The sequence below is a fragment of the Bradysia coprophila genome (genome assembly GCF_014529535.1).
Source record: "Bradysia coprophila strain Holo2 chromosome IV unlocalized genomic scaffold, BU_Bcop_v1 contig_81, whole genome shotgun sequence".
Taxonomy (NCBI): domain Eukaryota; kingdom Metazoa; phylum Arthropoda; class Insecta; order Diptera; family Sciaridae; genus Bradysia; species Bradysia coprophila.
Window position 1 is genome coordinate 1,311,863 of NW_023503375.1, and position 25,434 is coordinate 1,337,296.

The 25,434-nt window shown below is 35.1% G+C and overlaps 1 protein-coding gene and 1 non-coding gene across 2 annotated transcripts in view; one reads left to right on the forward strand and one right to left on the reverse strand.

Moving 5' to 3' along the window:
• The window catches only part of LOC119072207 (protein sax-3-like), a 53,533-nt gene extending 37,144 nt beyond the window's left edge, over positions 1-16,389 (forward strand). Inside the window, exons 4-13 of the mRNA XM_037177380.1 lie at positions 7,786-7,936; positions 8,896-8,999; positions 9,127-9,227; positions 11,094-11,286; positions 11,420-12,048; positions 13,692-14,073; positions 14,149-14,282; positions 14,399-14,601; positions 15,030-15,175; positions 15,233-16,389. Of these exons, the coding sequence (XP_037033275.1) occupies positions 7,786-7,936; positions 8,896-8,999; positions 9,127-9,227; positions 11,094-11,286; positions 11,420-12,048; positions 13,692-14,073; positions 14,149-14,282; positions 14,399-14,601; positions 15,030-15,175; positions 15,233-16,146 (2,957 nt within the window). The 3' untranslated portion in view covers positions 16,147-16,389. The remainder of the gene's footprint in view (positions 1-7,785; positions 7,937-8,895; positions 9,000-9,126; positions 9,228-11,093; positions 11,287-11,419; positions 12,049-13,691; positions 14,074-14,148; positions 14,283-14,398; positions 14,602-15,029; positions 15,176-15,232) is intronic.
• Positions 16,390-17,110: 721 nt separating this feature from the next.
• On the reverse strand, positions 17,111-17,193 carry Trnas-aga. The gene has a single exon. It is a non-coding gene; the product is annotated as a tRNA-Ser (tRNA).
• Between the last annotated feature and the right edge of the window lie 8,241 nt (positions 17,194-25,434).

The following is a 25,434-nucleotide window of genomic DNA, read 5'->3' on the forward strand; positions in this document are numbered from 1 at the left end:
TTCTCTCACTGACCTTGAGACCGAACTCAGCACCCCTATCTTCAATTTTCGTGAAATTCTCTTTAACGATGTCAATGTTACGTCCAATCAGCATATCCTAACAACTAACTCAACTTTCTGAAGATTGTACCGCTGGTTTCCACGTCGCTCTCTCTTATCACCTTCTCAAGAACAATGTTGAAGAATAGAGCTGCCAGTCCATCGCTTTGTCTAAGTCCTTCCAAGGCTTCAAAGGTATCAGATAGATTGTTCCGAATTTTGACCTTGGCTCTCACATGTGATAGTCATTCTAGCCAAATGAATAAGTTTTTTGGGGTAACCAAGTTCCACCATAGCATTCCATAGTTTCCTCCGAAAACCCTGTCATATGCCGTTTCAAAATCAACAAACAAATGGTATAGAGCAACAGTTCCGAAACAGTTCATCCCACAAATCATCACAACTGCTAATGAGGATTTCTCCACATCCCCTTAATCTAAAAGTGAGCAGGAATTTTTCAATTTTGATTAACTATGTGCTTAACAAAAGATCTATCCGTGTGGTCTATGAAAGCCAATTCACGCCGTTAGTGCTGGCCAAATTCAAAATGGAAAGTGCGAGATTCTTTATTGCGTTTTCAAACAAGGAAACGACTCGTACACTTGAAATTCAAATTTTAGGCACAGCTTAAAAATCTTAAAAAACCATTTTCTATAAAATGGCTCTGAATGGAGGGCACGCATCCAGAGACAACTTCTTTTTGGTGAAATTTTTATTTACTATTTGAATGACCCGTGTGCTAATTATTAACTTATTTCAATCTGACTGGTGCTCCCCCGCTAATCTGCAATATAGAATGGTCTCATACTAAGTGAAAGATTTCCACTTAAAAACTGATTGAAATTCAAATTAAAATCCGTAACGTCATTGGTTTTTATTGCTGATTGTTGGAAAATATGCTCCGAAGTTGTGGAGTTGTGGCATTCAATTGAAACTGTTCATCATTTTCAACTGAAAACCTCATCAAAATAATAATTTACCATTGCAGCAATACACACAATGCTCGTTGCTCACCATAATAGCATACCGGCATAAATGTGTCTGCAAATCCATAAATATTTCATAATATACAATAGCTAACGAATTGCGAACTTATAATTGAATTATTTATCATACATAGTGAACAATTTTTCATTGAAATTAATTTTTTTTTTTTACTTCAATTAATTGAATTTGAATATTTCATTAAAATAAATTTTTATAATTTACGAAATGCAATGGCAATTTTTCTGTGATTGCCATTTTTTTGGTTTTGTTTGGGGGATGGAGCCAGGGAAAATCAGTTTACATTTTAACGTTTCAAGTTTTAACTGCAATTAATTTTAAATTCATTATTTTAACACGCACAGAAATTCAAATTAAATCCTACGCCAGCAATGTTTTCCATTACATAAAATGTATAAAAAGTCAGAATATAGAAGTTTGATTGTACACTAGGTCGTATTGAGTACACGCGTGCATGACTAACAATATAATTTTTAGCTGCTCAAAAAAAACAATCTTTAATGAGGCGAAGAAGGAGCATAAACATTCTATAGATAAATACGGTCGCATCGTTGGTTCATAAGCGATAGACAATTTACTGATTGAAGCTTATTGTCTTATTGACTTTTTACACAATTTTCGCGATTGACATTCTTGTTTAATATCAAAATGGTTTATAGTCAAGCGTGCAAGGAAGAATCACTTCTGCAAAATGTGTGAATAATATTTTTGAAGTTGATTAAAAAGTTCTTGGTAGTGGAAGAGACGGGTATTCCAAATCCATACAAAGAAAAAGTATTTTACATGCTTATGCACGGTAAAGTGCACTTTATGTCACTGCTTGTGACTGGGAAAATGCACTTACCGTCCACAAACATGTAAAATGTGTTACGTCACTGCTTGTAAATGCTTGTTTAGGCACGTGCGATTACTCCACTCGCCTTCGGCTTGTTCCGCAAACCTCACACTTGCCTAAACAAATATTTACAAACAGTGACGTAACATACTGTTATTGCCCGCCCCATGAGAAAGTTGACCATTACATAACAGTTTCACACTCGATGACATGACTTTTCTAGACTCGAAGATTATAATATCGTTCTAAAGACGAATTCCACTGGGCGATATTATCGTCTTCTGGGTGATATTATTGTTTTCAAGCCAATGTTATCATCCAGGACTGTCGCCATGGCCTTATGAGAAAGTGGTGTTTTTGTTCAGGTCGAAGGTGGTCGAAAGACGTACTTCTCACAGATCGAAACAGTGGCAAAAACCATTCGCTATTACGAAAAAGAAGATCAGAAGTTTGATCGTCATTCTATTCTAGTTTTCTATATATCTGTAAAAATTCCTCGTTTGAAAGTCTAACTGAAAGAAAGGCATTTTGTACTACACTGCGATAAGATTTTTGCCAGCAAAATACCCTTACATGGATCATCTTCAATTTTTGTATAACTGATCAGAATTGGATTAGCGAACAATAAAGAGTTTATCGAACGTTATCCACACGCGCTAGACTATAACAGGAGTTATAAGTCTGCTTCTAAGATAGAAAATTGGTAGATCTGTAACCATACAAAGGACTCTTTGTCAAGAATATATCCATTCTCCACAAAAGTTATATGACCTAATTACAAACAAATATTTGATATATAAGTACGTACACACAATCCCGTCCATTCTTCATTTCATACCGAGTGGTTTTATACAAAAATAAATCTGCCTCAGAGTATTGTGTTTGTATATAGTGTGTAACAACAGTTATAAGTTAAATCGAGAAGATTTGCTTCTTCTAAACACTGATGCTTCATTCACAAAGATACGATTCTCTTTATTTATATTACATGAATTGAAAATCTAAATATTTAGATACGAGTTGCACAGGTCAAACATAAAATGTTCCCTAACAAAATAAAATATTTCAATGCGGTTTTGTGGTGATGGTATGGCTGGCACACTATACCATGAAACTCTAAATATTTGAATTTCATACTTAATAAGCCGGGGAGCTTTTTCGAAAGAAATAAAAATGAAACTCCACAAAAGAATGCGAAAAATTCTTAGTTTTGTGTTTAGAAAACTCGTTTCTCAATTGAGAGAAAGACTTTTGGTGGCATATATGCGACGTAATTCACATTATTAAGTGAATTTTGAAAATGGTTTTGAACGTTTTCCAAGCCATATAGCAATAATGCACCAAATTACGTTTCGTAAATGTAAAATGAAAATTCTCCTTTTCCGATTTCTACACACATACGCCATGCCATATACTACTTACATTGGAATGATATTTTCTTTTTGAAATAACGAAAAAAAATCCGAAGAAATCGTTTAGATCGGGAGGCTGTGTACAAGTCAGTCCCACATAAAGGGACGGTTTTAAACTTATGACATCTATCACATAATTTATTACGGATTTCTTCATAATTTTGAATTTTCCATACAAGTCTGTAGTCTTAATTAAATTTCGATTACGATTCCTACTTTATCAATGATGAAAATCGCTCATTTTTTCTCTCTCTCTCTTTTAGTTTTATTTTTAATCGCTTAGCGCGCCCTAACGGTATTAGGAAAGCAAATACACTATTTACAAGCCATGTGTTTGTTATTGGCATGAGCCTGTAATTGCCTATGTGAATGCAATTCGAATATTGGCACTTGAGGTGCAAGTTGGCAACACCATTTAACAAAGATCACGTTGCGTCAAAAATGTATGGAAAATGAGAGAAAGTCCGTGATCTTTGCTCACACCCACTTTTTTATAGAAATTTGACACCCTCTACAGTGCAGTTCAAATGCAAATAGAGTTTTTTATTGGAATGTCTGTCGAGTCAGACAATTGAGCCAATTCGAATTTTATCTTCTAATAAGATATGCTACCCCCAACATCCATTTTAAATGTCATCTTAAAGATCTTCAAAATTGGATATCTTACTAAATTGGCAGTGCCGCCTTAAAATTGGCTATAGTTAGACTATCTACTATTGAATTAGTTTAGATATAGGCTGGTCATACCATTCATTACTGTCCTCCTATCCATCTAAAACAAAAGTCCTTGAAAGTCAGAAATTTTTCTTATCGGGTAAAAATACTAGGTCCTTCAGAGGGACTGACATAAACATGGGCTCCCTGTCTCGCATGCAATGTAGCGATAAATTTTCATCCATTATGCACAATTGCAATGCACAAAAGAAATTTAACGGAAAAATTTGTTCCGAATATTATGTGCTCGTTCAGTCGGAGGTATGCAAATATTTCATATTTTTTCGACTAAACGCACATTATAGGCAAGATAAAAGCATATGGAACGATTTGTAGAATATCTGTAAAGAAAACTAGCGAAATCAAAGCGAAGGTATATTTATTTACATAATGTAACCTCCATCCAAATAATAATAATCTTGAAGAAAAATAAGAAATAAAGTCGAACCTGCATATATACCTGTAAGGTACACAAATGTGTAATAAATATTTTATTTTCTTTATCTAAGATTACGAAAAAGCGGAAAAATAAATAACATTCTCGAAAGCAATATTATCAAATAATCGAAGAATTTTTTTTATTTTTTTTATTTTTTTGGAAAATCAAAGAAATGCCTGAACGGTGTTCTATATATGAATGGCACGAATGTTGCATTTTGTATATATGGTACATACATGTGTGTATTTTATGGAAAGTAATTTTTAGTTGTGTAAATATAAACCACCTTTGGTTACACACTCTTGTGTGAGCAAACAATGATTTTAGTTTGTAGGTGCAATTTTTATAGGAACGAGAATTTGTTTAGTCAATAATGTTTTAAAAGCAATTAAATAAAAAGTTTTAGCTGCGAGTAAATATAGTATGCGACAAGAGTGATGTTAACATGAATGATTTCTCCAGACTTCGGTCGGGCCAAATTCACAGTTGGAAATATACATTTCGAATAAAAACAAACTTACTCCCACTCGCTCTGTTGTTGTGAGAACGTTTCTCTAAAGCTTTTCTCGATATATGGTTTTTCGATCATTCGATCCACGTGTCCTGCCCATCGTAGTCTGGGTAACTTGGCTGCACCGACTGTATCATCAACAATTGCATCATCATTCGACTAGTTCACTGTTCAGAATCTTGTAGAGGCGAAGTATTGTGTTCCAACTAACAAACGTGCTCCATCAGTTCGTTTGACTAAGTCTCATGTCCTCTAAATCATTTCAAAAGTCGGTTCATCTCAAATTTATTGCCATTTAATTTTGTTATGACGATTCAATCAAGGAATCAATCATCCTTTCATTATCGAAATCTATTACTTCGTTTGATCGAAGTATTTTCCACAAATCTTTTACTTCATCAGTTTTAGCATGCATGTTGTTATATAAATACACATCAACAATCGCGCCTTGTTTATTTCGCCGCTGTGGATAACAGATGACCGACTGCGATTTTCGAACCTATTTTTGACATGGATCGCAATAAACGGCAGATGAAAAATTGAAAAACGGAGATAAAAAATAGTAAAAGTGGAGTTAAACAATCGAAAAATGGAGATAAATAATTAAAAAATGCCGATAAATTAAATAAAACTTGAGATTAAATAACAAGGAACGGAGATAAAAAATTAACAAATGGAGATAATTTGGTTGAAAACGAAGTTATAGTATATCCTTTTTTTAATTTGTTATCTCTGCTTTTAGTTTTTTTTCTCTCCACTTGGTATTTCCGTTTTTAAATTCTTAATCTCTGATGATATCTCCTTTTCTGAAATTATTATCTTCACTTTTTAATTTGTTTTATCTTATACATTTGTTATCTTTATATCTAGCTATATTATCTCCAAAACTGATTTTATTATCTCCATAAATATAGGAGAATGAATGAAAACTATTTCTGTGTCATCATATGTAATTTGCAAGAACTATCTCCGTAAAGTATCAATCAACTTTAAACCTACCAACTTTTTTATAGTCTGGTCGTCGTGACGAAGATTTTTGCGAGTTTTCCAAAGTCGGTAGGTTGGAACCTGCCAAAAGAACTTACCAACTTGCTGATCGAGCGCGACTAAAAAGTTGATAGCTTTGGCAAAAAGTTGGTAGGTTTAAACCTACCAACTTTGCGAGGTTGATGAATTCTATAGGGACGAACTAATCTCCTTTACGTTACATTTCGTAAAAGGATGAATTCCCTAGGAACGGACTAAACGCCTTTACGACGAGAACAATTACACAGACTAATTAGTAGACGATGCGAGAGAAAAAAAATTTACTCCTAAGTTACCGACACCGTTCCGGCGCCCAGCTCGCATTGCGGCCCTCCGCTTCGCTCCAGGGCAATGGGCCGGATCGCTCGGCGTGTTAAAACGCTTTTTATGTGCAATGAATTACACAGACTAATTAGTAGACGATGCGAGAGAAAAAAAAACTCCTAAGTTACCGACACCATTCCGGCGCCCGGCTCGCATTGTGGCCCTCCGCTTCGCTCCGAAACAATGGGCCGGATCGCTCGGCGTGTTAAAACTCTTTTTATGTACCTTCTAACTTTTTGTCAAGCATCCTGACTTTTTGCCTTTTTTTATAGTATCTCCTTTTTTAAATTTGTTTTCTCTGTTTTTAGTTTTTTTTATCTCCATTTGATATCTCCGTTTTTGAATTTTTAATCTCTGATGTTATCTCCTTTTCTGAAATTATTATCTCCACTTTTTATTTGTTTCATCTCCATTCCATACATTTGTTATCTCCATATCTAGTTATATTATCTCCAAAATACAATTTATTATCTCCGAAATTAGATTTTATTATCTCCAATTTTCTATGGAATTTATCTCCATTTTGGAGTTTTATATCTCCACATCACACTTTTTTATCTCCACTTATATCTCCTTTTTCATATTTTTTATCAACCGAAATATTATTATCGGTTTTGACATACACTCGCGGAATTTTGAAAACCGACACATTTTCTGTTTCGTGGTTTACTGGTTTTTTGTGAAAATTGAAGCAGGAGAAATCGGAAACTCAAGTAAAATACAGAAACAGAAAATGTGTCGGTTTTCAAAATTCCGTGTGCACAACATCGAGCAAACATGAAGATGTATAATTGATGCAAAATCTTTTACTTGATTAGTTTATTTATACGATTGCCATGGCATTTCATTTCGTCGCTAACAGCATTAAATGTATTATGCGAACCAAAACTCAAAGTCGATTCAATGCAATGAAGCCATCAACAACCAATGCATCAAAATGTACAATTCGAACGATTTCATTTCATTAAACAGACAAAAAGATACTTTATAAGTTACGAAATGATTGTGTCGAGCAATTGTATTTATATCTATTTGAATGCAAATTTTGATCAGAAATAAATCATTTGTTTCGTTCTATAATTCAATATAATAATTGAAATGCCAATAACATTAATTAATATAATTAAACCGGTTATAATGCGTACATATATATATACGTGAACGAGTTCACTTCGCTCGTTCATTGTATAATATTGGAATATAATTCGACATGTCAATTTTGTACACTCAGGGGAATATTCAATTTAGCAATAACTAACAACGACTGCATATTAAAATAATAACGCTGCATTTGGGTCGCATCTAACCATTACTGTTATGGATGCGGCATATTCGACCGACTCTGGCATAACATATAAAATTATGCTAAAATTACACGTAAAAGGATCACTAAAGCAAATTAAAAAAGTTTACTGTGTGGCATGCAATCATTTTGTTGGAAAACATTCAGCAAATTAATTTTCTGTGTTTTCTGTTTCAGTGCTGAAAGATGACTTTCGACTGGTGCCACGGGATTCGGTGGCTCTTGTCGGTGGACATGTTGTTTTGAATTGTACACCGCCGAGAGGAATACCAGAACCGTCGGTATTGTGGTATTTTAATGGAAAACTATTGGATCTTAGCGGTAAAAGGTATGTTGTTAATGGATATTCTGCATGTGTTTTGCATACTTGGACGGTTAGAATAAATTATCTCCATACTTTCATGTAGCAGAAAGTTAATTTTGTTGTGTGTGTTTCAATAACTAAGCAGGTACTATTTGTGGAAAAACATTTTCTGAATTTTACACATTTTCCAAGATTTTCCATATTTTCATAGATTTTCCACATTTTCATAGATTTTTCACGATTTTCATAAACTTTCCGAATTTTCCAACCTTTCTTACAAAATTTTCCAAAAATTTTTTTTTTGTGAAAATTAAGGAAAATGTGGAAAAATTCAAGAAAAATTTGGGAAAACCTACGAAAATGTGGAAAAATTCACGAAAATATAGCAAAATGTTTTCCCCAAAAATAGTCCCTGGAACTAAGTAACGGGAAATTTAACCAACTGCCACCGTGTTTATTATAGCTGCAACATTGTTTCCCTTCTTTTTATTTTTATCTGCTCCTAAAACAATTCAAAGGCTCATCCGCCTCCCCTTCATTTGATAATTGTACCGTTCCTTTTATTGTACATTAACAATTGACCAATAAATATCAAGAGGTGTCTGTTTAGGGAGGATTATTACACGCTTTGCATGCGTTGAACCGACACCGTTTTTATTATTCAATTTTTAATTTAACTTTAAAAATTGATTAACAATTGAAACGGCTTTTTTATTCGTTCCACAATAATTTCACTTCCCACACTGCAACGAAGCAAAGTCGTTACCAAGGCTCTATTAAGCCATGAATTATTTAATGGCACAATAATTGCTGGAAAAAGAAATAATCCAGTGGGATACAATTTTTTATTGTTGTTGTATGCTCGGCACAACGGACTCTCGGCTGTTAAAACGATTATTATGTTTCGTAAAATTATATTTACCAGCCATCGTTTATTGTTAATTAAAAAATATTAAACTTTGATGCATTCCTGGAATATATAGGTTATCAATGGTCGATCAGGGGAGTCTCATGATATCCGAAGTACAATCCACCGATGCTGGCAAATATGAATGTTCAGCACAAAGTATGGCTGGTAGCAAAACAGGTAAGAATAATACCAAGTAATGGAATGACCCAAGACCATACTATAAAGTACAATCGGATTCAATTGGTCACGAATCTTATAAAAATCACGTTAAAAAGAGAAAATTAATTATTTTTTTCTCGAACAGCACCGCCAGCTATTTTAAAAGTATTGGCACCACCTACGATTGTACGGGGACCACAAGATTCTGAAGTGATAGAGGGTGAGGGATTGGATATGCCATGTGAGGTAAATAATATTGTAATTATGTGTTACATAAAGCCGAACGGATATTTTACTGTTACTAGTATTATATACGAGAGTACTATGCATGCATGTCATTCGGTTTTAATCAAGTCCTTAATATATACATACTCTTTGACGAAATATGATTACTGGTTGTGACGCTTTTAATACCGAACCCGATGTAAAAAGTAAATTAATTTTTTTGTATGAATCATGAACTATTTCTATAAATACACAAACCATCACGAAATCGATTATTTAATACTCTTTATGGTAATTAAGTTTATTTTTACACTTAAAACTAACAACGCTGCATAATCACACGAACTGTGTTAAATAGTATTCGTTGAACGAAAGGCTGTTATGTTCTTGAATTACATTTTTAATATTTACCATAAAAATCTGGAAGGTAATAGACGTTGTGGCAAGCCATATTTCAACGAACGGTTGTTTTAATTTCTTAATTTTCATAATTTTGAATTCAAGCTGTGACGATTTTCACGTTAATTAGACCAGCGATATTGTTAATTATGCAAAAGAGTGAGCATGTTCATCGGAAAATAGAGTTGCTCATTACATAAACGAATTCGATGAAATGAATACGGGCTATCATTGCAAACATTCTGAAAAAGAATATCTATGGCATGTGTTCGAGACGTGACAGGCTTCTCATCGCTTTTTAAGCGACAATTCAACCAATTCTGGTGGCTTGAAAGGCAAACGATTTACTGAAATTTAGAAAAAATTTCCAAGATTCACCGAATATTTGCGGAATTTAACGAAAATAAACTAGTGAAGTAATAAATATTAAACAGCCCGCTTCATCGAGGCTGTTTAATAAATATTATGCACGTATGAAATAGCGGTCGAGGCTTGCCGAGACGGCTTGTCATACGTGCATATTCTTTTTTATCGCATAAGCGAAAACGAGACAACAAGATATGCGAATGACACTTTGACAATTTACAGAAGTATAATGTTTGTTTACATATCCTAGGTGAATAATTTTTTCGGGGAATCACACCGCGTATGCGATACCCAATGGAAACGGTCGTACGGTTAAATCGTAAAGTATCCTTAACTAAGAGACACTGTAAATAATTGCTGAACTTTCCATTCAACATACCGCCCAAAACTGTCGCTACAGCAACCTCTCATTATCTAAAACTTAAAAATGAAACGATCGTAACACATTTTCGCACGGACAGACCAGCACAAAAGCTTTGAACTGTGTCTTCAAAGGAAAATAAAAAATTTCTTTGAAATTCGCTTGTAATCATCGCTTTTCAAAATTGCCTGGTATACTAAAAAAACTTTTCGATATTATGTTAAACTTTCCGTTTAACTTATCTTTGTAATGTTCACCATTGATTCATACTTCGTGTGATACCCGAATGCAGCTTGGTGTTTTGTTCGCGTCAACATCAAAAATTGCTATAGGAACAGAATGAAAACGAATTTTGGTTCGGTGTCGCTTCTTTTAGAGCAAGCTTGAAAGTATAAAGCGAACGGTGTGTGTATGTATGGGTATGGGTATGGATGGAAGATTGCTTTAATGATAGAGCGGGAATGGGAAAACTGAAAACGATAAAAAATTTCGGAATAGTTTCTGACATGAAACATGAAATAAAATTTTACTTTTATGGTTCAAGCACAATATTGTTATCCAATTATATGTGACATTTCACGCCACACATATTCCCCTTTTTTTCTTGTCTAAATGTATATTACAAAATGTATCCTCGCTCTTCCAAAAAGCGACTATAAACCGAACCAATTTCCTCAAAATAAAAATATTATTTTTTCTTCCTTTTCATGTCATTTCACATAATTTTTTGACCGTTCTTTCTTTCCACTATATATCTATAGTTAACAGGCGACCCGAAACCCATCGTGGCTTGGGTACGAGATAATGGTAAATTACCAGAAGGACGGTCAAGAGTGTTATTAGATAACACACTTCGCATCGAGGACGCCCGTGCCGAAGACCAGGGACGATATATTTGCAAAGGACACAACGAGGGTGGAAATGTGTCGGTTGCTGTAAAACTTTATGTTTATGGTAAGCATATCAATGACATAAACATAAAAAAAGATAAAGAAACATTTTATGGAAAATCTGACTGGCGGAAAAGCATTATAATATTTTGCTGGTTGTTTCATTTGCATCTTTTTTTCTTTATTACATTTAACAGCCACACCATCGTTTTCGGAAGCACCGGTCGACGTTGAATTGAAAGAAGGCGGAACTATAAAATTACCTTGTCGAGCACAAGGACGACCGAAACCGAGAGTGATCTGGGATCGGGTGGGTCTCGGTCTGTCGCAACAAATTAGTGAAGAAATTTCACAATTTTTGGAGGAAGAATCTCAAGAGGAACTGTTGGCCAAGGCTAAAATCATGAGTCTACGATCGAAACGTGAACGAAACGAATCGGAGCTGCTTGATACGAAAACAGACACTCCGAACAATGATTCGTCCCACGATCGAACCAAAAGACAAATTGTGATTCAAAGTAGCTATCCAACGGTCAAGCAAATTCCCGAACTGTATATCGAAGACGAAGTGAACCGCAGTAATCAGGAGCAGATCAGTAATTTTGTTGTGTCAGAATTTAAGCAAATAATGAGGGATGTGAATCAGGAGACATTCGACACAAATTTCCGACGGAAAAGAAGCATAGACGACAATACTGATGATAATACATCGAGCGATTCGACGCCAATATTATTTTTTTCGACTGCCACACCAACTGAATCGCCTAGTCTAGAAGTCAACGAAAATGGGGAACTAGTGTTACGGGATGTCAAGAAAAAGGACCAGGTTTGTAAAACATGTTTTTGTTAAACTTTGATACTTCGGTGTGGAGCTTACTATTTCGTAGCTCGGTTTTATTGTGAGGTTGTTTTAGCAATCCGAAATGGAAAACTGAGACAAAATAACGGCCTATTCTTAATAGTCGGGTGACTTGTGTCAATCCCGAGCTTTTTAGTTATCAATGGGAATGAAATGTTGTGAAACAAATTTTCTTTTTTGAAAATCGACTTTTTCAGTACATTTTGGGCGAACTGAGTCATTTCTTTCTGACACAAGGACCTGATGGTCATGTCTAATAGAAAAGACATTAAGCATTGAGACATAACCAATCTAGGCAACAGTAAACAGCAGTCTCCTCTTGTTGAATTTATTTTGTTTAAATACGAGTGTCTTTGCTGGCGATCCTAAAACGAAGTGAAGACTTTTCGCACACGGGTGTAAAATCCATTTTACAAAACCGCTAGTCATATGTTGTCTACAACAACGACAAAAATTATCAATGAGCTATCTAGAGAGTATCTTCTTATATTGAAAAATAGATGGGTAAACAAATGAAGTAAAAGATTTTGTATCGAACACGTCATAAGAAGTAACAGACGCTTGTCGTTTCTGAAAAGTAATTAATAGTTATTTACATAACAAGGGATAAAAAGTTGAAAAGTAGAGTTTTCGTGTGAATTTTGTTGAACCGAGGCGAAGCCGAGGTCAATAAACACACGAAAACTCTACTTTTCACCTTTTATCCCGAGTTACGTAATGTATTTTACATGCTTTTGAAACCTAAACCAAATTTCTTGCTTTCTGTTGGTGTGTAATAAGCCACTTTCGACCCTAGGGAAAACAAAAGGACGTAAAGACTATTAAAGACTATAGGTTTCTTCCATCGTACGGTAAAAACGAATTTTGACAGGCCGAAAACAACCGACCGTCATCCATAGAAGCAAACATAACCGCAACTTAAACAAATTTGTTCGTTAAAACTTCAAAGTGAGGTTGTGTTGGCTTCTCTGTGGATGACGATTGACATTTTGAACGGCCTTGGAAGAGACCTATTTGCACCTGGGTGCAAAGAACATCTACCATTTTTAAAAACCTTTTTGAAACGATTTTACAAAACCGCGAGTCATCTGTTGTCGACAACAACTGCAAAAATAAGCAAAGAGCTCTCTGGGTAGTGTCTTCTTATATTACAATATGTAAAATAGATGGGTAAACAAATGAAGTAAAAGATTTTGTATCAAACACGAAAAGCGACACTTTTATCTAAAGAAGTAACAGACGCTTGCCGTTTCTGCAAAGTTAAAGTTAAAGTTTCTACCTGAATGATTTACCGGTTTTGTAACAAACTACCATACATCCGAAACTGTACTGTTCGTCTGTACAATGCAATCTTTTTCTAACTACATGGTAAAACACATATTTAAACCCCTTTTTGATGCTGAACCCACATCATTCGGAAGGCACACACAGTAAAGTTGTTAAAGAAAGTTTAGCTTTGGTCAAAATTAATTATTTCCCATTATTTCGACCGTAATTTATTTTCGAATTATTATCCTCATTCTCCATCTCCCTTCCATGAATATATTCATGTTCACTGCATAAGATCAAGTAAACATTACAGTAAGCAAAAAAAAAACTCCGTTCCACAGGGATGGTATGCTTGTGCCGCACTCAACGAAGCCGGCAGCACAGTGAAACGAATATTCGTACGCGTACGAAGCGGTACCGATGGACCGAACATACCCCAACCACCGCTTACACGTTGGGGATCCGACCAAAACATCATTATCAATTCAGTAGTACCATCGTCTGCACAATCGCTCGATATCTCATGGGAAACAACAGATGGCATACCATCGACATCTCTGACGTTGCACTACCGGCCGAGTTCATCAAAAGATTTCCAAACCGCAACGGCAATGATTGACAGTAAGGAATATCGCATCACCGACCTCATTGCTCATACGGAATATGAAGTGTTTGCATCCGTTCCCAGTGGACTGGGTGGTTCGGTTTCTAATATACGAAAAGGTAAAGTTGGGGTGGTGATGGACAATATGTTCCTTTTACTCTATTGTAACCCTGTATCCTTTTCGGTTTATGCAGCAAGAACTATGGATGGCATACCATCGTCTCCTCCCACCGACGTTCGAGTGGGTGTTATAAATAATACGGCAGCATATGTTCGATGGTCACCACCGCCATCAAATAGTTTGAATGGAGAACTAACTGGATACAAGGTAAGCATTATTTTGTGTTTGGTGCCATTCATGTAATATTGTGCCCATTGTTCCGTCTTGTGTGTGTACGTATGTGCATCATTTATCTGCACCATTTTAATTAAACATTTAAACAGATTCAAATTAAATCAAATGTTACCAATAAACTATTGGGACAATTGTCGTTGAATGCATCGGTGGAATCTGTCGTGATAAATAGTTTGAGTCCTGGTGGCCGTTACATAGCCAGAGTTGCGCCATTAACGTCCGGCGGCTTGGGACCGTACAGTGCACCAGCACCATTACACATGGATCCATCATTTATTTCCCGACCGCCAAAGTAAGTCGAACATGTATTTTATTCCGTTAATATTATATATCTGCACACAGCAGAGAGTGAACCATACACAACATGTCCTTTTGTCATTGACTTGTTATTCGTTTGTTCATGGCCATTTATATTCAACATTTGCTGTTTCCTCATTCGCTACGCTATGCATATATTGACGTGAATTGAATATGAATGGAATTGAATTGTTATCGATTTCATAGGAAAATCAACAAAAGTAACACATCGTGGATAGCATACAGAGTGGGGGGGCCTTAATATGCAAAATGAATAAAAAATTTCGGAAACATAATACAAATTCGGGGAGAAAAAAATTGTTTCCAAAAAGAGTTGCTACAGTTTCAGACATGTCAATAAACGATTCATGAATTTTAATCTGAAAATATCATCTGACTCAAACCATCGTTTCTACCTTATAGAACCGATCCAGCGTCAAGCGGATGGACATCATCACGGATGACTGGATTAGCTCTTGGTATTCTAGGTCTATGTCTGGTCAGCGCGGCAATATTCACTGTCTTCTGGGCGCGCAGGAACAAAAGAATTATGAAGGCATCCTATCCAGGTAATTCGACTGAACAAATTGGGTGTCGATTCCACAAATTAATTCCGATTCGAACAGGACCTTCACTAACGACATCGCTACCGGACAAGCAACATTCTCTCTGGCTGCACGGTAATACATTACTCAAACCAATGCACACGATATCACCACCTCAAATACCCTCCGAATACGCCGAAGTAACGCAAACCATTCTACCGAAGAACAATCATCAGGCAGCGCCACCAGAACCATATGCAACAGTTACGTTGCAACGCGGCGCTCAATCGGATGATTCGTGCGTCAAATGCTCAGCAAGTCCTAGCTCTAGTGAATACAATGCACCCGTACGAGAACCACTAAACATTTGTGATGTCCTTCCTCCTCCACCGAATCATCCGTACGGTTCGTACAAACCACCAAACAATATGACAATAAGAACGAATCCGGCAGCAATGTCACCGCAAGTATCCCGTCGGATACCACCGACGCCGCCGCGATGGGGCAGCCAAGCTCCACCGATACCAACATTCCCGCAGAATTGGTCATCCGATCGTCAACAGATGCCAGCCGATGTGGATAACCATCAGGATTTGTATTCGGAAAATGACTATGAAAGCGGTTCAGTGTTGTACGAACAATGCTGTCGACCGAACGATAAGAATTTTTTCATACGTGGCGGCGAACCGACTGAAGAGTACTACCGGAACATCAATATGGAATTCTTGGAGGAACAGGAATTCGAACCGTCAACGCCACCGCCTCCTTGCCCCGATTCGTACAATAATCGAATAAACTCAAATTTAAGACTGTTAGCTAATGGTCAAGATAGTCCATTAAATAATCGACGACCGAATAGAAGTCAAGGCAGCACACAAAGTGCCCAAAGTTCAGATAGTGAAAGTGATAATCGATGGGCACCGCGGTCCCGTCGCAGTAGATCACGATCGAAAAGTGGTGATAGAAAGTACCTCCGTAATGGCGGTCATAATTAATAAGACTTGTTAAATAATAAATTAATTAATTAATTATATTGATAGAGATATGGAAGAACGCAGCAGAGGAGGATAATACGTATAGACATTATAGAATTTTGGGAGGAGGGGAGAAAAAAGTTTTACTTTTTTGACAATTTTTTTTTTATTTTACAAAAATAATCTACCCACAAAAACCAAAACAAGATTTTCTTTGCGCTATAAACTTTGTACTATAAAAACGAAACAAAAAAAAATATTTTATTTTTTCGTCTTTTTTTATGACTAATTTTAGATATTTATAAACGATAAGAGGAAACAATAAAATTTAGGATTTTTTTATTAGGTTTGTTAATGTATTTATAGGTAGCTATAACGTGGTGTAAATAAGTGAAAGAGAGAGAGAGAGAGTAGACAACCAGTTGAAGTTGAAGTTTATTATTCATTATTATACCAGAAAAACAATGGAATACACAAAAGAAAGGGATGCAAGACAGAAATTAACACGAACCAATAGTGAGTGACCAGATCTTTCCAATTTTTAGAAATTTCACCACGTCGATCTCAGACAACAATTTGAATCAACTCAACCCAATCCGAAAAAATATGTTCCATCGTTCACATTTTTACCGACACTTCATTACCGACACTCTGTGATAGATATGAGTGAATATTTAATGTCATTTGTCGCTTGACCTGTTACATAAAATGAATAAACGTAATTTCTCCAGAGAAATGATAACAGATGGCGCTGCGCCGGGCCGTTATCATTTCTATGAATTTCTCTATACAAAAACCGTTTTCTTTCACAGACAACACATAAAACGTCGGTATACTAGTGTCAGAAATGTGTACAAACGGAAATGGATTGACTTGCCCTATTGATAATAATTTATTCAACCTAATGATGGTGCTCTCAAACAATTTAACGTCCCTCACAATGCTTCTTAAAAACGAAATGTGTACATACCTCAGAAAAAATTTGCGCAGTTGATAGGATTCGAACCTATGCTCCCAGAGGGAATCTGATTTCTAGTCAGACGCCTTAGACCGCTCGGCCACAACTGCCGCTAAGGCAATGAGATCATTTTGCATACAGCTGCATAATATCGATTCTAAACGATAGTTGATTTAGTATCTAGCGAAGTAGTCTGCAGCGAGAATAAGACGAACGAGCGAACCGATTTTCATCATATCTGCTCTAAATGGTATAGAGCATAGTCAATGTTTGGGAAATATTTTCTTGAATTTTCCCGAACCTTCTTGATTTTTCGAAGTTTTTTGGAAACTTTCTCGAATATTTCAAAAATCATTTTTAGAGAAAATCGAGAAATTTCAAGAAAACCCTTTCTCAAAAATAGATCCTCATATAAAGCTTTAAAATCACCTGCAGTGTGTTATACATCCTGTTTAGATGACCCCATCCGGAATGTGTACATTGGTGTCTATCATCCAGAGTTTCGTTCGTTAGAATTTTTATATTTTTCCCGATTCGCTGGTCACCAGATAGTTGAAGGACTAATGTATTTTGCTGTAGAAACGCGCGTCGTCGATTTCACGTATAATTTCTCTTTGAATTTTCTCAATTGAAAACGCCACTTAATTTGCAAAGTTGAAAATTAAGCACAAAAATTCGCGAATTTTTTTGTTTTGTTAGCTGATGAGTGTGGAGATCCGAGAAGAGATGAATATAGAATTGTAAAATTACTCCAGAAAATATTTTTAGAAGTAAATATATTTATAAATAAATGAAAATTGTTCCCGACGAAAAAAAAGGAAAACTCGAAATTTTCTTTCTTATCAAAAAAAAAGAAGATGAACGAGAGTTTTGCTAAAAGAAATAAATTTACAAAAGAAAAAAGGAAAAGCATAACAACAACAAAAACAACCACAACCACAAACATTATAACAACAAAAATGACATAAATATAAAAAAGAAAAGAAAAACTAACAGAAAGAGAACAAGAAAGAGAAACCAGAACAACAACAAAAATAATTAATTTCTGCCTTATTATCAAAAGAGAAAAAGAAGAAGAAGAATAAAAAAAACATCTAGGACATAAGACGATATGTTATGTTGAACAGAAAATGTCTTTTTCATTTTTCTTTTTTCCAAAGAAATAATTTCTCAATGGATTATATTGTATGATCGCAAAAAAAAAGGAAAACTGGAAGAAAATAAAAAGGAAAATATTGCGGCTCTTTTTTTCGTCATTTATTCGATTTATACAACACAGAAAGCATAAACCATTCGTATACCACTTTGCTATGCATGTGTGGTATATATTTCCATATCAAGATTTTTCTGAGGGAATTTTATTGATCGACGATGATTAGCCGTAAAAATAGTGTCAAGGAAAGAAACGGAAAAGCAAACAACTTTGTCCTTGAAACGGAATCACATTCTGTGTAACAAATTTCGTAAGTGATCCGAACTTACATTATAACCTACAGACAAACAACTAGTACTTGGTAATGCAGTTGGGAAATGTAGACTCGGATAGTTTGAACTTTTTCTTTTGTCTCAAAATTAGTTTAAATTTTTGGTTCGTTGCCATGAAGACTAAAAAGACATCCGCTAATTTCCATTTATACACACACCGCCTCTATTATATATTCCATGAAAACCGTAACATCAAATCGTCACTTTCTATTATTCCGATCCAGAAAAAAAAATCTCTAAATAAATACGTCCTAGTCACAGCAACTTTTGTCTATATCTAATCAAAGCTAAAAATCAATTCTTTCGAAAATATTTATCCGGGTAAAACCAATTTCATTGTTATCATAAACTTTGCTTACACAAACGCTCTTTACAATCATAACTATTCTAAGGCACTAAAACTTGGGAATTGGATGGCTAAAATTCTCAATTTTTCTAGTTTCTCCAACAGTTCGGTTTGTAAATAGTTTCTGATGCTTCTCACAAAAGTCTTTTATTTTCAATGTGAGTTCGAGAAAAATTGGGAATTTTGGACGTTGCTAATCCTGACATTATTACACACAGATATGTTTCATGATTGAATTGATCACGGGTGAAAAAGGAACTCCACAACCTTTAAGTTTCCGGCCATTTTCATTTCAACCTTGAACTGTTGACGTAACAACCTGATATTCAGATCAAAATTGCATTTGAAATGAAAAAGACTGCGATCACACCTAAATAGACCAAGGCCATCTCTGCAAATTGAATACTGTGATATTGTGTGTCTCAGCCATACTCTTTACAACTAAATGTTTCACACAAATACACTCTCCCTATAAAGCAATAGTCATTTCAATAACAAGTGAGAAAAAGTTGAAAACTCCTGTTTTTGTGTGAATTTTGTAAATCCGAGGCGAAGCCGAGGTCAATAAACAAATGGAAACTCGACGTTCGTTACAAATGAATTTCTATTTGTAATTTGTCTTTAAAGACCTTGAATTCGCGTCGGTTCAACAAAATTCACATGAAAGCAGCAGTTCTCCACCTTTTGTGAATTAGGAGGCGAGGCCAAGGTCAATAAACACATGTATCAATTAAAAAAATCGCATTCAGCACGTAAATTAATTTAATTATGCAACATATTGCAGTGTGGCCTGATACTATTCTTTTATCATAGAAGCTACAAAAGTGAAAATAAAAACGCAACAACCAGATTTATTATGAGAAAAAAGAAGAAAATTTTTCATTGCTTTCATTCAATGAGTCGCATTCATTCAAATGGTACATAACATAAATAGATCTGAAACAAATAAAACCAAATTCGTTTAAATTAATATTAAAATTGTAAATAATTATTAAAACAAAACAAAACAAAACAAAAAAGAAATGAAATGAAAGAAAATCATCGACAATATTTTTATTTAAAATTAAACAATTGTGGTGGCTAAAAACAAATGGAATTCTTTTTTTTATATACATTTAAAATAACATATCGATCGAATGATAAATAATTTTTTTTATACAAACGCCATATCGTGTGCAACAATATCAAAGAAAAAAAATATAAATTCAACAAAAAAATGTATTGTGCTAATGAAAATATTATACAAAACCAAAAAAAAAGATGAACGGAAATAATCGCATGATTAAAACATCGCATCGGAAGAATGAAAAATGTGAAAACAGAAAATCCAAACAAAATGTTAAATCGAAAAAAACATGAAAAAAAATCCGGTTAAAATGCAAGTCTTAAGGGAAACATTGTGTAAACAAGGAATGGGATCAAAGAATTTTGACACTGAAACGGAAATTCATTTATTTTATTGTTCAATTGCAATTCCAATTTGCAAACAATTTATATTTTCCACGAACTGTAACTTCAAATAATACTCAGAATTATAATTACACTGTAATTTACCACATCATCCCTCGAATCGAATGTACTTGAAAGGTGAGAAACAGTCTGAAATTGAACTTTACTAAACCCGGTGAAATTTAATAGAAAATTTTAACTTTAAACGAGTTTCTACACTCAATGTTCCTCAAGTTGAATGCTTTGTTTAATGAGAAAATATGAAAATATGCTGATACCCTGCCAGATTACTGCCGTATTTTATTCACCATTTTTCTAGACAAAGAAAGAACTCGGAAATAGAACTGCAAAGTCTTTTAAGGTCAATGATTTCTCTGTTCAGGGAATTCATAAATTCCGTTAGGAAGTTTTTTTTTTAAATCATTATAATTGACGGGGTGTTCCGGTCCACCACAATCGAACGTACCAAAATTTTAGGTTAAAAAAAATCAAACTTTCAGCCACCTTTGACGTGTGGCATATTGGCTTGAGCAGTCGACAATCAATCCAGTGTCTGTGGTTCGATCCATGGGCAGACATGCATGTGAGCATAAATCTGTTTTTCATCATTTCAAATCAAATGTTTAATTTTCACCTAACGATTCACTAACAAAATTTAATGCAGAAGCGGGCTATTGGGTGGGTTGATCAGGTGATGATTCGAAAAATCATTGAAAAAGATTGACGGGATTAACGAATGTTCGCGATGAGAGAAAGGATAGAAAAGGCTATGAATGCAACCATTTATCAAAATGGTAGTAGTGGTACGTTCCCTTGGATTGGTACAATTCTAACAGTTGTAATTATTCTTCTTGAATTAACTGCAATTCAGTTTTTCGTTAATTACAAATAGAAGACAGAAATTCGACTGTCCATCCCTACATCTGTGTAAATAAACTGCAATAAAACAAATAATTCGTATAGGTCCACTTTAAAGCCCACCTCAACAGTAGATTTTTTTTACAAATCTTAACCATAACATTTGTACCGCTATGACTCATTCCTCTACCTTAAAAAAAAACATTTGTGCTATCTCATCATATTATGCTCATCAACATATTAAATCTTGTTATTTTTGGTCAGTATTGATTGAGGTCTTCAATGAAAATGTAATAGAAAAACAAATGAAATTTTTATAGGCTGCATCGGCATAGAGACTAGTCAGAATCTATTACATTTCTGTTGTAGGCCTCTAAACTGAAATATTTGTTAAACTACTAAATATATCAAAAGCGACGATTTATTTCAATAAGGAACATAATCTTATTCGACTTTGTTTTTTCATTTTCTTGATTCATTTCGAAGATAACGAACAGACTGTTACAGGTTTTTTTTAAACTTCCCGCCATTTTACAAATTGTCTGAGAGCGCTTTTCAAGAAAAATTGAAATTTACACAAGTAAAGTTGAATTCATAGTCATCAGTTTTTCAGCCGTTTGCTTGATTGTTGTAACAGGAGGCAAAACGGACGAGTGTGACTAAAAGTTGAAAAGTTTAGTTTTCGTTTGAATTTTATTGATTCGAGGCGAAGCCGACTTTTCATTTCTGTCACTAGTTGCTTACACTGTGCTTAAACAAAACAACCCGAGTAAAAAAAAAAGTGAAAGTGAGACCCCTTTTGAGACCGTTTTTTTTGTATGGAGGTGAGATGTCTCTTTTCGACCGTTTGAGACTGGTTTCTTCTCATATACTGATGAATTGATGATGATGATGATTGCGAAACCGATGAGAAGTCTCGTTTTAAATCATTTAATAGACTGTATGAGACGGAGCGAGTGGTCTCTTTTTACATAGTTTACGAGACCAACTGAGTGGTCTCTTCTTCTGTATTTTACAAGACCGACTGAGTGGTCTCATCTTCTGTATTTTACGAGACTGACCGAGTGGTCTCTTTTTTAAATAATTTGCGAGACCGACTGAGTGGTCTCTTCTTCTGTATTTTGCGAGACCGACTGAGTGGTCTCTTCTTCTGTATTTGCGAGACTGACCGAGTGGTCTCTTTTTTAAATAGTTTGCGAGACCGACTGAGTGGTCTCTTCTTCTGTATTTTGCGAGACCGACCGAGTGGTCTCTCTTCTGTATTTTACGAGACTGACCGAGTGGTCTCTTTTTTAAATAATTTGCGAGACCGACTGAGTGGTCTCTTTTCAAAAATATTTATGAGACCGACTGAGGGGTCTCTCTTTTAGATTATCAAAATATTTTTGAGACTCCTTGAGAAGTCTCTTTTGAGTTTCTTTTTCGAGATCCTTTTGAGGCCATCTGAGAACTCTCACTTTCTTTTCGATATTTTCTGAGATTCTTTGAGAAGTCTCTTTGTAGTTTTTTTTCGATATCCTTTTGAGGCCATCTGAGAACTCTCACTTTCTTTTTGACATCTTCTAATGACCATCTGAGAACTCTCATTTCTGTTTTCCAAGTGTGAGATATTTCATTGTCTTTAAGCTGTTAGTTTGTTCCTGCATTCACAGATGGCACAGTTTTTCATTTTTTCTTATAATTCGCTGAAATGATAGAAGTTTGAGTATTATTTGATTTTTTTTTACCTTTTTTTTTATTTCGTGATGTATTTTCCGGTCACCACTCCAAGTACTAACCGCGACGAATGATGCTTAACTTTGGGATTCGACTGCCAGCCACCTTACGCGTGTTGCTAAATTGGATATATCTACGTGTAGGTCTTATTTCGAACCGTTGTTACAAAAACTTTGAGACCGAACGAGTGGTCTTTCTTGGATTATTTTTCGTTGGATTTTACGAGACTGACCGAGTGGTCTCGTTTTGAATATTTTACGAGAATGTAAGAGACCGACTGAGTGGTCTTTCTTGGATTATTTTTCGTTGGACTTTACGAGACTGACCGAGTGGTCTCGTTTTGAATATTTTACGAGAATGTAAGAGACCAACCGAGTGGTCTTTCTTGGATTATTTTTCGTTGGACTTTACGAGACTGGCCGAGTGGTCTCGTTTTGAATATTTTAGGAGAATGTAAGAGACCGACCGAGTGGTCTTTCTTGGATTATTTTTCGTTGGACTTTACGAGACTGGCCGAGTGGTCTCGTTGTAAGAAAATATTTCTTTTAGATGATGAGACCAACTGAGAGGTTTCAGAAAAATGTTTTTTTGGACTTTAGATACCGTGAGAGAAGTCTCATTGCAAGAAAATATTTTTTTAGATGATGAGACCAACTGAGAGGTCTCATTTCAGAAAAATGTTTTTTTGGACTTTAGATACCGTGAGAGAAGTCTCATTGCAAGAAAATATTTTTTTAGATGATGAGACCAACTGAGAGGTCTCATTTCAGAAAAATGTTTTTTTGGACTTTAGATACCGTGAGAGAAGTCTCATTGCAAGAAAATATTTTTTTAGATGATGAGACCAACTGAGAGGTCTCATTTCAGAAAAATGTTTTTTTGGACTTCAGATACCGTGAGAGAAGTCTCATTGCAAGAAAATATTTTTTTAGATGATGAGACCAACTGAGAGGTCTCATTTCAGAAAAATGTTTTTTTGGACTTTAGATACCGTACGAGAAGTCTCAATGCAAGAAAATATATTTTGTAAATGATGAGACCAACTGAGAGGTCTCATTCCAGAAAAATGTTTTTTTTGGACTTTAGATACCGTGAGAGAAGTCTCATTGCAAGAAAATATTTTTTTAGATGATGAGACCAACTGAGAGGTCTCATTTCAGAAAAATGTTTTTTTGGACTTTAGATACCGTACGAGAAGTCTCAATGCAAGAAAATATATTTTGTAAATGATGAGACCAACTGAGAGGTCTCATTCCAGAAAAATGTTTTTTTTGGACTTTAGATACCGTGAGAGAAGTCTCATTGCAAGACGAGAAAAATCACCCTCTTAGCCTCTTCTGGAATGAGACCTCTCAGTTGGTCTCATGATTTACAAAAAATCTTTCATTGAGACTTATCGGACGGTATCTAAAGTCCAAAAAAACATTTTTCTGAAATGAGACCTCTCAGTTGGTCTCATCATCTAAAAAAAATATTTTCTTGCAATGAGACTTCTTTCACGGTATCTAAATTCCAAAAAAACATTTTTCTGAAATGAGACCTCTCAGTTGGTCTCATGATTTACAAAATATATTTTCTTGCATTGAGACTTATCGGACGGTATCTAAAGTAAAAAAAAAAACATTTTTCTGAAATGAGACCTCTCAGTTGGTCTCATGATTTACAAAATATATTTTCTTGCATTGAGACTTCTCGGACGGTATCTAAAGTCCAAAAAAACATTTTTCTGAAATGAGACCTCTCAGTTGGTCTCATGATTTACAAAATATATTTTCTTGCATTGAGACTTCTCGGACGGTATCTAAAGTCCAAAAAAACATTTTTCTGAAATGAGACCTCTCAGTTGGTCTCATCATCTAAAAAAATATTTTCTTACAACGAGACCACTCGGACAGTCTCGTAAAGTCCAACGAAAAATAATCCAAGAAAGACCACTCGGTCGATCTCTTACATTCTCTTAAAATATTCAAAACGAGACCACTCGGTCAGTCTCGTAAAGTCCAACGAAAAATATTCCAAGAAAGACCACTCCGTCGGTCTCTGACATTCTCGTAAAGTATTCAAAACGAGACCACTCGGGCAGTCTCGTAAAGTCCAACGAAAAATATTCCAAGAAAGACCACTCGGTCGGTCTCTAACATTCTCCTAAAATATTCAAAAAGAGACCACTCGGCCAGTCTCGTAAAATCCAACAAAAAATAATCCAAGAAAGACTACTCGGTCGGTCTCTTACATTCTCGTAAAATATTCAAAACGAGACCACTCGGCCAGTCTCGTAAAGTCCAACGAAAAATATTCCAAGAAAGACCACTCGGTCGGTCTCAAAAGTCTCGTAAAATATTGAAAAAGAGACCACTCGGCCGGTCTCGTTCACTATTTGTTCAACAATCATCAAAGAAAAGAAAAAGTGAGAATGAAATGAGACTGAATACGTAAGGAGACTGAAATGAGACCGTTGATCATGCTCATTTTACAGTCTCACTGAGAACTAAATTTT